The following is a 13,269-nucleotide window of genomic DNA, read 5'->3' as shown; positions in this document are numbered from 1 at the left end:
TAGCTGAGAATTTATTCACTGTGAAGTTCATCAGGTGGCCACTAGATGGAGGTAGAGACTAAACCCTCGACAGGAGAGGCTGTCACTCAAAGTAAAGGAGCATTACAGCAAATTTCACAATAATAATGATAAACTTTCGTCATGCAACACTTCAGCAGATAAAAACAAAATACTCATACTGCAGCTACAAATTAAAATAAGTTCAATGCAGTCAAATAAAAACTGAAAAAACAATGAATACAAATCTTAAAAATAAGTAAATTAACAATTAATAAGTAAATATTACAAGGATTATATGTAATTGTTGTTCCTTCCCGTGGAGATTAGAGCGTTACTGTGCAGGATGATGTATTAGCAGTGTTTGTTTTCACATTTATCTGCTGAAGGAGGAAAGTTTGTCTGCTCTCGCCTTAAATCTGAGTTTAAAGGAAACGTTCAACCCAAAATCAGAAATACATATTTTTTCCATCTAGATTGTTTTAATGTTAGTTGTCATATTTTGAAGACGTCGACCGTAGAGGTGTCTGCCTTCTCGTTGCTGTTGAGTTTTTCAGATGTACCGTTTGGCGCTTTGAGCACCACGAGCCATCTTGTCTCATTATATCTGAGACAGACAGATTTAAGACAGATATCTCCAAAGCTTGGCAGCTCACATCGAAACAATCTAGATAGATAAATGGCACTAAGGTTAAGTGGAAAATATACGTCTGTGATTTTGGGGTGAAGTGTTCCTTTAATACCTGGACATTTTGTGACATCATAAGTTTGGAAGCCAGTCGTGGTCTGGTATGAATCTGACATAAACGTGACGTGTAAACTCAAAAAATACAGGAGATCTTTAAATATTGAAGCCTTACTGTTAGTAAGTTAGTTTTAAACAGGCCTAACCTTATATTAATCACACATTTTCCTATAGAGGATCACTGTAGAGGAAGATTTACTGTATACAGTAAAATAAGATATGTTTTACTGTAATCAACGGCAGTCATTGAGAAAACAATGTGTTATCAATTTCTCCGTGCAGAGGAGGAAGTTCCCTGTGTCCCATGATGAATGTGATGGTCCGATGGCTTTAACATGTTAAGAAATGCTCTCTTTTATCTGCTCGTGTTCACTTTGAAGCTGCAGGAGAAAGAAAGGCTCGACTATAGGTTGTATTTAGATGAAGATGATTGTGGTGCATGTTTTTCCAAACCAGCTGCGGTTAATGTGCTACGTGAGGAGCTTTGATGGAGCGGATAATGTTCATGTGACCAGTGATTTATTGTCCGAACAGTAGGCAGTTTGTCTTTGTTGGACTGATCTTCTTTTCATGTTGAATTCTTGAATTAATTTATGGCCTCCTGATGAAACAATGTAATGTCAGTCTGGGACTTATTTTCATGTTTACTCAGAGATTTTAAGAAGAAAAAGTGAGATTATTAGAATGAATGGATTTAACTTTTCATTTAATATGTGACACAGATATCACAATTTGTTTATTCTGAACATTAAGACACAAACTTTGCTCCTGAGTGAGGCAGGAAACAACAAAGCTGAGGTATCCTGACATCCACACTCACGGACTCACAGGTTTTGGGTCAGCTGGAGCTCTGACTGTCAAACCATCAACTGCATGAGGGATCTCTTGCAGACTTATTACGTTATTCACACTTCCTGAAAGTCTGCGTTACTACAGACTCTGCTTGAGGGAATAACCATCAGTTTATAGCATTGTGACATTAAATACGGAGAAAAAGAAGCACAAACAGGTGAAGAGAATAACGTTAATATCTCTTTACAAGCCAATGTTCTGCTCCAAACCTTTGGTCCTGGTATTCATGTGGATGCTACTTGACATGCACCACCCACCCAACACTGCTGAAGTTTAAGAAAAGTTGCGAGATGGGACCTTCATGGTGCTTCATGATGCTGTTTTCACCAAAACAAGTTTACCTCTCATCCACTCTTTCAGACAAGAGAGACCTGGAAAACCTTCAAGTCAGGGAGTCGATCCCAGGAAGTCATTTGTTAACTTTGAACAAGGGAGATGGTGCCGACCCTACACCCAACTTAAGGTCCCAAATGTATTTGAAAAGACGCTACTCATGCCTTCAAGCTTCAAGAAGATTTTGGCTTAAAAGGCTGGAAATAACATCTTTTCAAATCAATTTGGCATCTCAGTGCTTCCGAAGACTTGGATTACACTGCAACACTTGTGAAGCTCCAGAAATGTTTAGTGGACTAAAAAAGTTTTCACCAAACTTTCCGTCAGCGTGTGGGTGAGTAGATCGTGATTGAATTTTCATTTTTTTTGGGTGAACTTATCCTTTAAAACTAAGAAGGTCTTGAACCCACAGTTGTGCGTAATAAGTTTTGGCGATGTCAAAGTAAATCGATTCACAAAGTGCCGTCCGGTTCCTGTTCCTACCATTTTGGGCCTCGAGCACTTACCACGGACGTCAGCCAAGTCAGTGAGAGTTCAGAGCTCAAGGCCTCGGGACAGAAGCTGGGATCGGGTAAATAAGTTTATATGGAGAAGAATGAAGAGTTTAAGTGCTCAGTAAGTTCAGGAATCATTCAGCTGCTCTTGAAGACGGAAAAAAATAATGGAAATACTTCCAGTACAAATCGTAGCATGCAGGCAGTTGGCGCTCCATCAGAAGGTTCTGTATGAAAAGGCTTAAAAGCTGACAGTATTTGCTCATTTATCCATTAAACGTTACGCTTTTAACATTTGGAGGGGGGTGCTTCAGTTGACAATATGTTTGGCCCAAAGATTGCAACAACTAAAAAAGCCTCTGTTTCATTATAAAAGGCAAAATTATGTTCTGTAGCAGGACTGATATTTAGGTTTAGTTACCAGAGGTCTTTTATCTAAACAGTGTTCCCATTTTTCTGTCCCTGCAGCATTGTGACAGTCAAATGTGTTCACATACATTCATTCAGAGCACCTTATGTAAAACCTACATGAACCTGGACTGCAAGAAGCTGCTGCTGAAGCTGCTGCACGCTTTCATTTCACCGTGTAGGTGCAGAAACACGACGGAGGAGCTGTTAGATTCATCTATAACGACTCCATAACTTCATCCATCATCTGCCCTTCCAGGATGAGACATTTTTGAAAAACACTTCCAACCCATAAGTGGGAGACAAAACACTTACGCAGCATAAATTTCAGATGTGTGGAACATTTGTCAAATTGTATTTTTTTTCACATTTCTTTACTGCTTTTTTATACGCCGGGGAGAGACCTGCCATTACGCCATTATGCTATCTTGTTACTAAGCAGCTAAGTGGCTTCTGTAGCCATATTCCATCTGACCGAGCTTGTTATAAAATTCCACAGCACCCTGTTTGAATTAAGAAACAACAGCCAGTAGAGATAAAGTTACTGGTAATCATTTGATTTTCCCTGACTAGCTTGATGGGGAAGAAGAGTTGAGATGTCTCGAGGAAGATGAGACTGTTCCTGTTTCCAGAGGTCCAGCGTCCGATGATTATACTTAAACAAAATGAGCAACAGTGGAAATATCAGATACTGTAGTTTCAGAATTGCAAACACCGTTTCAAATGTTGTATTCTTCTCAGATGATGAGTTTGAGGACTGTCAGTTTTTTCAGTTGTGTGAGTGTGGAGCATTAGAGATAAAAGTTGGCAATGCATGTTTCTACAAACCACAAACATGTTGAAACTTTACTTTAGTTTAAATTTTTCTATTTCATGTCGCTGTGCTTATGTTCTGGTCAGGTTAAGGCTCTTAGAGCACTCGGTCAGGGTCAGGAGGAGGCTTAAAATACCTGCCTCGGTCGCCACAGACATGGCAGGAAATATCTGCAGGATTTGTCGAAAAATACTGACTGGAGATGTCTCGACTTCTCGTTAAAAATATATGTTTTTCGTCACCGCAAACATGGCTGGAAATTGTCCTGAGGTCTGCTTAAAAATATCCAGTGGTGTCATCCCCTCTGGTGCCAGTGTTTGGTTTGTCCATTCTGGGCCACTGTAGAGACATGGCATTGCAACATGGAAGGAAGAGGACTCAAAAAAATGCTCATTCTAAGGTAACGAAAGCACAACAAGTCTTATTTTTAGGTGATTACTCACTAATGAAAACATAATTATGAGCATTATGTTCCATTTCTGCAGTTGGGCCCGTTAAATACTCCAGACTGGACCTTTAAATCACACTTCAGTGGCTTTAAAGTAGTTTTGTGGATGAAATTTTAATCAGAAGAGAAAAATTTGTGCCTAAATAAACAAACTCTCTTTGTTTTCATGACTGAATAAACTGAATAAACAATCTGACCTGAAAGGACAGTTTCATACTGTTTTACTTACTTTATATGTGGCGGACCCTGCCACTTCTCTAGCTTCAAACAGTGCTCTGGGACCTTATTTTCCTCTGAGAACAGCTTGTTTATTCAGCTATGGAAATAATAAATATTTCTGAGCTTGAATTATTACCTCATTAATATTGTTAATATTAAGACTCTGAGTTTGAATTTCTTCTCCAAAACTACAAAGTGCCTCTTTAATGTGGTAACAAAAGAGTTATAGCATTTCAAAGTTGAGGGTTTTCAGACAGATACAAGCTGCTTGTATCAGCTCACAGTTCATGTTTTCAGTACTTGTCTAAAAACTTAAAGAGGCCTGTCAATAATTATCCAACACTTCCAAGTGATTTCAGCTGCTTCGGCCTCTTTTCTTCATCTCAGCTGCTTTAAGTGCTTCAGCTTGAACATCAACATTTCTCCTGCAAACATTTAACATTGAATCCTCCCACTGGATGATTAATTGTAGACACATGGACGCTAATTTCTGTCTTTTGTCTCGATCTAAACACTTTCTCTTCATCTGCATCTTTTTTACAATCACTAAAAAAGAGGTTAAAAGTTTGTTTCTTTAGACCAGAATCATATAAACTTCCTCCTGTCAGCAGAAGCTTCACAGGCCTCACTCAGTGTGCACCACAGCAACACACTGGCCTGTAGTTACCACCCTCCCCTGCAGTTACACTAGCTCCATTCTTGATTTATGGAAACGTCCTTGAGCACGTGGAGCCTGTGCAGCCGTGACCGACAGCTGAGAGATAGTAAAATGCTGTGTGTGCCTCGGGGGGGGCTGTTGCTCAGTGTTGTGCTCGAGCTTTTCACGCCAGCTTTGAGACCGTCAGGGAGAGAAAATGAGCCTCCCGGCCTCCCTCGGCTGTAACCAGGCGACGGGCCTTCACAACAGGAAACAGAGCAGGGGATTCCGTCAGAGCGGCTGAGAAAAAAGGAGAACATTGATGGGAGACAGGAAGTCTGACTGTAAGAAAGAGCGGGGCGTGGCGAGGCGAGGGGGGTCACTGCTCCCCTGACACCATAATATCCGACTCTTTTCAAAGCTGCAAAAAAAGAAACATTTCCACTCCTTTACACCTCAAACAGACCTTATATAAATACAGTGCTGATCGATACCTGTGACTCAATGATTGTGTCATCAGATGGTGAGATTTCTGGCCTCCAAACCTGAACATTTCATTCTAACACACTCACAAAGAGGCATTATTCATTTTATGTGTTACGTCTTCACCACGTTTTTGTTTGATCTCAGCTCAAACTACCTCTCTTTTCATCTCTCGTGTCTCTCCAGGCCACCGTACGCTCTGCCAAAAGGCCTCTGAAGCTTTTTTGCAGAAGGAGGTTGCAGATTACTTAACGTCCCCTGAAACCCGTCTTCTGGTCACAGTCTGAACTCGACTTGCGGTCGCGGAGACTATTTTTATAATGTTTTATTATTCTACATCAAGAAACACTTTATAAAATAGCCGTTATGAGCGCACATATGGTGAGAGGGGTGTGTGAGCGGGCCGCAGAAACACAAAGAAGTACAGTAATAATTTCTTCACTTTCCTCCCAGTTCATTTTTCCAAAACAAACAGGTGATTCAGCAGCGGGAACGCCAGCAGTTTGGGCCGGTTGTTTCTTAGTTTATGAATAACTTACAAAACTGTCCAATGTTCCGTCGTGTTTTTGTTCAGACACAAATAAAGCCAGCCGCTGGATTTTGAGGGTTAGAAACTGTGGAAAGAAAAGCGAGTTGAGGTCTTTTCCACCTCACCGTGGCCAAACCACGTCATACCGGGCAGAGTATTCTCAGAGTTTGGCAGTGGACACACATGGGATGATGGCAGATGACAAAAAATGTGTGGGCTTGTGACAGTGAGACCACCCCCAACCCCGATACTTCACCCCTTCCAGACAATGATGATAAACCGGGCAGAAGTTTGGGAAAAACGCTCCCAGCAGCGATCAGCGAGACGTTCAGATGTTTAAATGCCGAAGATGATCTACAGTCTGATTAAATTAACATTGTGATTGTGTCGGTCATCAGCCAAGAAGATTGCAACATGCAGGATTCAGCATGTTGTTTTTTTGTTTGTGCTCCTCACTGAGCCGCCCTGTTAGCTCACAGTGAAGGTCGCTCACTGGCACAGTGTGAAGGTCTCACTGTTTGAACCTGCAGCAGTTGTAATGTGACATCTTCACAATACAAACCATCCTAAATCTGCTGTTAAACAGAAGCAGTAAAGTGTGTCACAGTGTCTGTGCACTTGTTTCCTGGTAACGAGATGTTCCCAGAGGATCACACTGAGCCAAATTCATCCAAGTTGCTCAACAACTGCCCTGTGTGTCACTGCCTTAAACCCTCGTTACTGTATGTGAAAGACAGTCTTTGTATTACAGAGCAAACTGACAGAAGCTGAGACTCTTATGTTCACTGTCCCCCAGTTCTCACTGTGCTTCAGTGATGTGGACCTGTCAATAAACTGTGACATCACAGTTGGGTGTGGCTATTTTAACATGTAGCTGATAAGCTAAAAGCGTTAGCGAGCACCCCGTCTAAAGTTAGTGCATGAGCTCGATCACACCTTGAAGGTTTAAATAACGTCTTTTCAAACCAATGTGGGATTTCAGGGCTTCGGTAGACTTGAAATAAGCCGGATGAGCTGTATGGAGCCATGTTATGATTACTATTAGGAGATTGCTGCATCACTGTTTTGCTGTGAAGCTCCAGAAATGTTTCCTGGACTATGAGACTTAACCCAGCTTTCCATCAGCGTGAGGGTGAGAAGATAATGTCTGTATTTTTTTGGGTGAACTGTTCCTTTAAGCCTGAATGACCTAAATAAACAGAGATTTAATTGTTAAGACGATAGATTAAAAACTGTCAGACAGTCATGTAAAAGTACTTTGAAAAGAAAATGTTTAAATGTTGTTTCATTTTTTGAAACATTGATTTGCAGTTTGCTTATGAAGTCTTGTGAGCCGTGACTTAACTTGGACTCACGAACAGCTGCAGTATTTCATAGATTCAGCGTCTGCAGCTTGTTGATATCAAAGTGAGTCTTCTGCTCACTCTGCCATGTCTGCATCATCACCGCAGGACGCTGATGTTGTTTCTCATTATCTAATGTTCTCTTCTTCCATTTGTGGCTCCGGACTCATCCGGTCTGCAGAGGCCTGTTCCCAAGGTGTCCACTAACCAGCGCCAGGCCTGGCTGGAACAACTGCGAGCCCCTGCTCCGCCCTGACGTAGAAGGGTGCACGAGTCAATCAGCGGCGGAGCTATTTATTAACTGCAGACGGGTGGAAGTGTTTACTGCAGCACATGTTTCAGTTACACATAACTGTGGAGAGGCACCCCCACCTCCTCTTTTGCCCCAGTTAGACCCCCCCACCCCCACCCCCTCAGCCCCATGAGAGATTTCCATGAGGTCAAAGAAACGAGTGGAGTTCTTCAGATGACTGGGGAGCCACCGAGCCACGTCCCCATGATGAAACAGACGGCTTGGATTTCACAAGTGCCGTCACTCCCTCAGATTCCCTGCTGGAGGGAGAGAGCGCTGCCAGTGAGAGCCCAGTGGGTGAGGAGGGAGTATTGCTGTGGATGTGGGGCACGTTGTTGCTCAATGGAGACAAATTAGGAGCTGAGGTCTGAAACAGGAGAAACGGGGGAAAGCTAGATACCTGGTTTATAGGAGGTAGTTTGCACCTTGATGCAGACACAGCACGGGGTCGGAAACCTGCGCGCTGTAAAAGATTCACTGCAGTGCAGTTTGCAAGAAGCATCTACATCTGACTTTACAAAACCTGCTTTATGTTTCTTGTTTTGTTTGTTTGTTTCTTGTTTTGTTTTGAAGCTGCCTTTTATGTTGGACAAGTAAACAAGTCCAGAAAGCAACTTTTATCCGATGAAATGTGTAACCCATTACATTCAGACTGATTTGGAAGTCGCTGTGGGAACGTCTGCTGGTTGATCAGTCCGCTACACTTTGCTCCAGACTGAAACATCTCACAACTGTTTGATAGAGTGTTTTTTTTTTAAACAGATATCAGTGGTGCCAAGAGGATACAGTCTACTTCATCTGTTTGTTTGTTCACCCTCTGACTTTTCTTCTAGTGCCACCATGAGGTCGAAGAGGAATGCCAGCACAATCACCCTGGAGTTCAACCCGTCTCTCTGGTACACCTGCTGCAGATACAGCGAGATGACGAACGACAGCTTGCAGACAACAAGCTGGTCCCCGATCTTCCAGTCTGAACCACTAGCTGCACAGCTACAGATAATGTGGTCATATTTTGCAGATCCAATCAAGTCTCTGATGGGAGGGTAAAAAGGAAGTGAACATAAATAGCTTTGTGGAGAAGTTACGTCATTTAGAAAAACGTCTATATCCATGAAATTTTGTTCACATGTTCTCGTCCCCCGAAGCATGAATTGATTTGACTTTGGTGAATCTTACTTTTCATCTACCGCAGTCTAAAGGAATCTTCTTGTCCACAACATTTGAGCTTCATAACAAACAACAGTTTTTATGGTGGAGAGGAGTCTCACAGCCTGAGTTAAGAAGGTGGTGAAGCAGCGGATACTTCTGTATCTTTTGCCAGACGTCAGCAGGGTGAACAGACTGCGGCTGGGGTGGTTGTCGTCTTTTACTATCCTTTGTGCTCAGCGTTATGCAAGCCATTTTGCAAACTGACCCAGTTTTAATCCCTGACAGAAATTTTAAAAAGCACGCCACAAAATAACCTCACAAGAGTGAAAATACTTCACTGCAGATATGTTTCTTTGACACTCGAGTTGTAAAACAACGAGGAGTCAAAATGAGGACACATCTGAACACTCCCTGGCTGCGAGTGGCAGAGGCCCAACACTCCAACACCACCCACGATCACACCAACTAGGGCCACCTGATAAGATGCTGTAGTGCAGTAATGTAGCTTTCCATCTCCAGGGATAGACAGACTCTTAGAGAGCCACCATGTGACTATTGTCATCACAGAAACCGCAGGTCTGCTGCCAGCTGCTGAAAGGTCCAGACCTGCCAAAGATAGCAACAACCCTGCCTGCATGGGACGAATAAGTATACACCGACCGCAGAGGGCGGCCTATGAAAAACTCTATGAAGACTCTCAGTTCAGCGTGTCAAATGACTGGGTAGAAGACTTGATTTTTATATAGTACTTCTATGCAAGTATGGATAATTATGTGTTTTGTGCCCCGCAGACGTGCAGTCTGTCAGGAGGAAGTGGAAAAGCAATTATTTGCCTTTGCAATAACTTCAAAACCTCCTGAGACGCCCCATACAACATCTGAGGGGAAGTTTTATGTTTTATATGAAGCAGCGCTCGAGCTCTATGTTCTGGCATGTTTGCCTCACCTGTCCTCGTGTCTGCTGATCCAGCTGCAATCTGAAGAACCCAGCAGCCTCTAAGCGAACATCCGTCTGCTGTAACCGGGTGATGAATGGCTCTTTCAGGGTGAAAATGGCAGCAGTTTAATGTAAAATGCTCGCGAAGATTAGTGTGCGCATAAATCTTGATTTAGGAGAGCCCATGTGCAGTGTCTTGCAGCAGCACAATGATGGCTCCTTTGTAGATGATGCCAAGGAGAACAGATACTGTAAAATGGGTGGAAACTGTAGATTAATGCTGCTCATGTTCATTAAGTCAGTCGTGCATCATGGCGACATCGTTTGAGTTACAGTTTAATTTAACATCTGTCATCTAACAAATGTTTTATGCTGTGCTGTGTCATTTTAACTCCAGTTATTCTGCTGTTCATACTCAGGATGATGTTCAGCCTGGCTCATGTGCTGCAGCAACATATGGAGGCTCACTGCTGCCAGATGAAGAGAAAAAATTAAGATGGAAACTAAACTTGATGAAAAACATATTCCCATTGTAAATTATACATTTGAGATTTAAAAGAAGTCGAAAGTGTGACATTAAAAGTCATAATTATGAGATAAAAGTCATAATTATGAGCTAAGAAAGTTTAAATTATGAGATTACAAAACATTAAAATGATGAGATAAAAGTGATAAAGAAATTAAGAGATACATTTGCACTTTTTATCTAATAACTTTGACTGTTTATCTCATAATTTTAACTTTTTATCTTCATCTTAATCCTGGAAATTAAACCCAAAATAAATTTTAAAAACTGATTAAAAAACTATATATTACTGGATGTGAAATCTCATTGGCCACATGATGCATCAATCATCTGAAGGATGATCACTCATTGGCTGTTCTGGGCTCTAGGGCGGGCATAGAAGCACTTATCTGCTCAGATGAGCTGTCACTCAAACGGCTGCCATCTCAGGATGCTCAGCGTGGAGGGACGATGGCGTCTGCTGTGACGTGACATCCACGATCGCTTTGTTTTATTTTATTTTTTCCATTTTGTCACCATTTTTTGTTTTGGTCTAAATATGTTACTGAAATAACACTTTATTGGTGAGCTGGAAAAACTTTGCACATGATAGTTTGTGATGTGGTTTTATCTTTAAACGATTTGAATGAATGTAACGATGTATGGCACGACTACTGCTACAAATTGTGGAGTTTGCTGAGCTGTGTTCAAGTTTGGCACATCTTAACAGGTCATCCCATGATTGTGACTTTTTATCTCATAATTATGGCTTTTTATCTAATTTGTACTGCTTTATATCTCACAATTTTGACTTTTTTATCTAAAAATGTTGACTTTTGTCTCATAATGTTGGCTGTTTATCAAATTTTCTACCTTTATGTCTAATTTTTATGACTTTTTATCTCATAATTATGACTTGATATCTCGTCATTTAGACTTTTTTCACATAATTTTGACTTTTTATCAAATTTCTACTGCTTTATATCTCACAATTTTGACTTTATTATGGCTTAATGTCTCATAATTATGACTTGTCATCCCATTTTTTCTACTTAACATCTCATAATTTAGACTTTTTGTCTCATAATATTTTACTTTTATCTTATAATTTTGACTATCTCATAACTATGACTTTCTTTTTTTAAACTTTTCTTTCATGTTTGTTTGTTTGTTTTTCTGTTCATCTGGCAGAAGTGAGCTTCCATACCATCATGCGCTCTCTAAGATGTTTTCTCTTGAATCACTGGAGGTTTGCGTTCGTCTCTCCCATGCTGGAGCTTATTTTACTCATCTCGCAGCCTTCGGGCTTCACTGCCAGCTCCGTTAATTGGCCTCCTATGCCTCTGGAAACCCCAGTGTGTGTGTGTGTGTGAGAGAGAGAGGATCTCCACTGGACCCATCTGGTGGTCGGCCGTGTCAGATGCGTCACAGCGCGGAGGGGCGGTGCGTCGCCGCCGAGGTGATCCCCGAGTTTAAAAGCGCAGAAGTCCTGTGTGCGCCGGAGCAGTGCGTCACAGCGAGCCAGCAGCGCCAGGATCCCCCGAGTCTGGTGTCTCAACACAGCGACGAGAATAGATTTTCTGAGAGAACATCAGTCATGATCCAGATCCACGTGTTTTAATCTTTCTCTCTCAGATTTTTCCCACTTTGGATTCTCTTTTTGAAGTTTCTCTTCTTTTTCACTTCTGTCACTCCTCTCTTGTTGTTTGTTTGCGGCGACGCAGCGAGAGAGGATCCAGAGCAACAGCTGGGGACTGTATAAACTCCGCTATATGGATACGGAATTGCTCCCATCCGCAGCCGTACTCAGAGTTTGATCTCAGACGTTTCTCTCTGCGCAAAGAAGAAAATGAAATCTGCTGAAGAGGGTGAGTTTGACTTTTTATTCATGACAGAAGTGCAGTGAAGCTCTGAATGTGACATTAATTCAACTTCCCATCGCAGTTTGACACTTCACGCCCTGATGTGATACAATATACTGTGGTCTTGTATTGAATTAGGGACTTGGCTGCACTCTCCTCCCAGTTGAATGCCTGTATTCAGCCTCAGTATTAAAGCAGCCATGGAGATATTCAGTGCGCCCCTCCCTGATGATTTGGTCCTGGTGGGCGTGGTTCTGAAAAAGTGTTCCCAAAATAGTCAGAATTGAACCTTTTTTTTTTTCTTTTTTTTTTTTGCTAATGGCTGACATGGCATTGTGGGTAATATCGTGAGTGATTCAGATGCCAGGCTCATTTGATGGCGCAGCCCCGAGGATGTCAGCTAATTCAAAGTCTAATTATAGCAAACAAACATTTCAGTGCTACTGTGTCACACACCGCAAGCAGCATTAAACGCGAGCATCATTTTCTTTTATTACAAGGACTCATATGGTGCAGCAGTGATGTCATAGTCTTTACGGTGGGGCCCCCTAATTCTCTTTAATTTACAGCAGACAGGAGCTGTGGTGACTGCAGGCTGTCTGTCTGCTGCTGCAGCCCTATCAATGCTCTCCTCTGCGCTGTGGTTACCCTCGCCCAGCCTCATGCCACCATACAACCACAACTCCCATTACCATGTTACCCCCTCCCCTGCCCCCTGGTTGTGACCTCAGCCGTCGCCACAGACGGGGCAGAGTTTCATGTGACCCAGCGGGAGCGTTGTTGGCAGGAGACCCCTGGATACAGCGTGCACCTTTACAGCATGCGAATAAACCAATCGTGTCCCTCCTGTGTTTTATTTTCGATTGGCCGCTGGAACATGAAGCCGGCCAACAAAAGCATCAGTGTGTGTTTTCATAATGTTACAGTTTACGGGCTGCACCGTGTGCATTAAGTGGCATAAGTCTGGCAATCAGTGCCAAGTGGAAAAGTCCCACCTGGTGTTGCCTTTGGTTTATTTTTAGACTTGGGGTATTTTTGGCGCCTTTATTGGTGTTTCTCACCTTTGCTTTGTATAAATTGAGCCATTCAGAGAAGTATTTTTGTGTTTGGGGATCCCCTTCCCCTTCTAGAGCTTCTGCATCAGGATATCTCCAGAGCCAAATCTGGTAGGCAAGCTGCTCTTTTGCCATTATAGGTAACAGCTCTCATAAGACTCATCTTGG

At 42.2% G+C, this 13,269-nt stretch overlaps 1 protein-coding gene across 1 annotated transcript in view; it reads left to right on the top strand.

Moving 5' to 3' along the window:
• The first annotated feature begins 12,010 nt into the window (after positions 1-12,010).
• nfatc1 (nuclear factor of activated T cells 1) overlaps positions 12,011-13,269 on the top strand; it is a 46,979-nt gene continuing 45,720 nt past the window's right edge. Inside the window, exon 1 of the mRNA XM_073483680.1 lies at positions 12,011-12,052. Within this exon, the coding sequence (XP_073339781.1) occupies positions 12,034-12,052 (19 nt within the window). The 5' untranslated portion in view covers positions 12,011-12,033. The remainder of the gene's footprint in view (positions 12,053-13,269) is intronic.

Source organism: Pagrus major, chromosome 16 (genome assembly GCF_040436345.1).
Source record: "Pagrus major chromosome 16, Pma_NU_1.0".
NCBI classification, from domain to species: Eukaryota; Metazoa; Chordata; class Actinopteri; order Spariformes; family Sparidae; genus Pagrus; species Pagrus major.
Note: the sequence above shows the minus strand (reverse complement) of the source record. Positions and strands in the feature narration are given on the sequence as shown.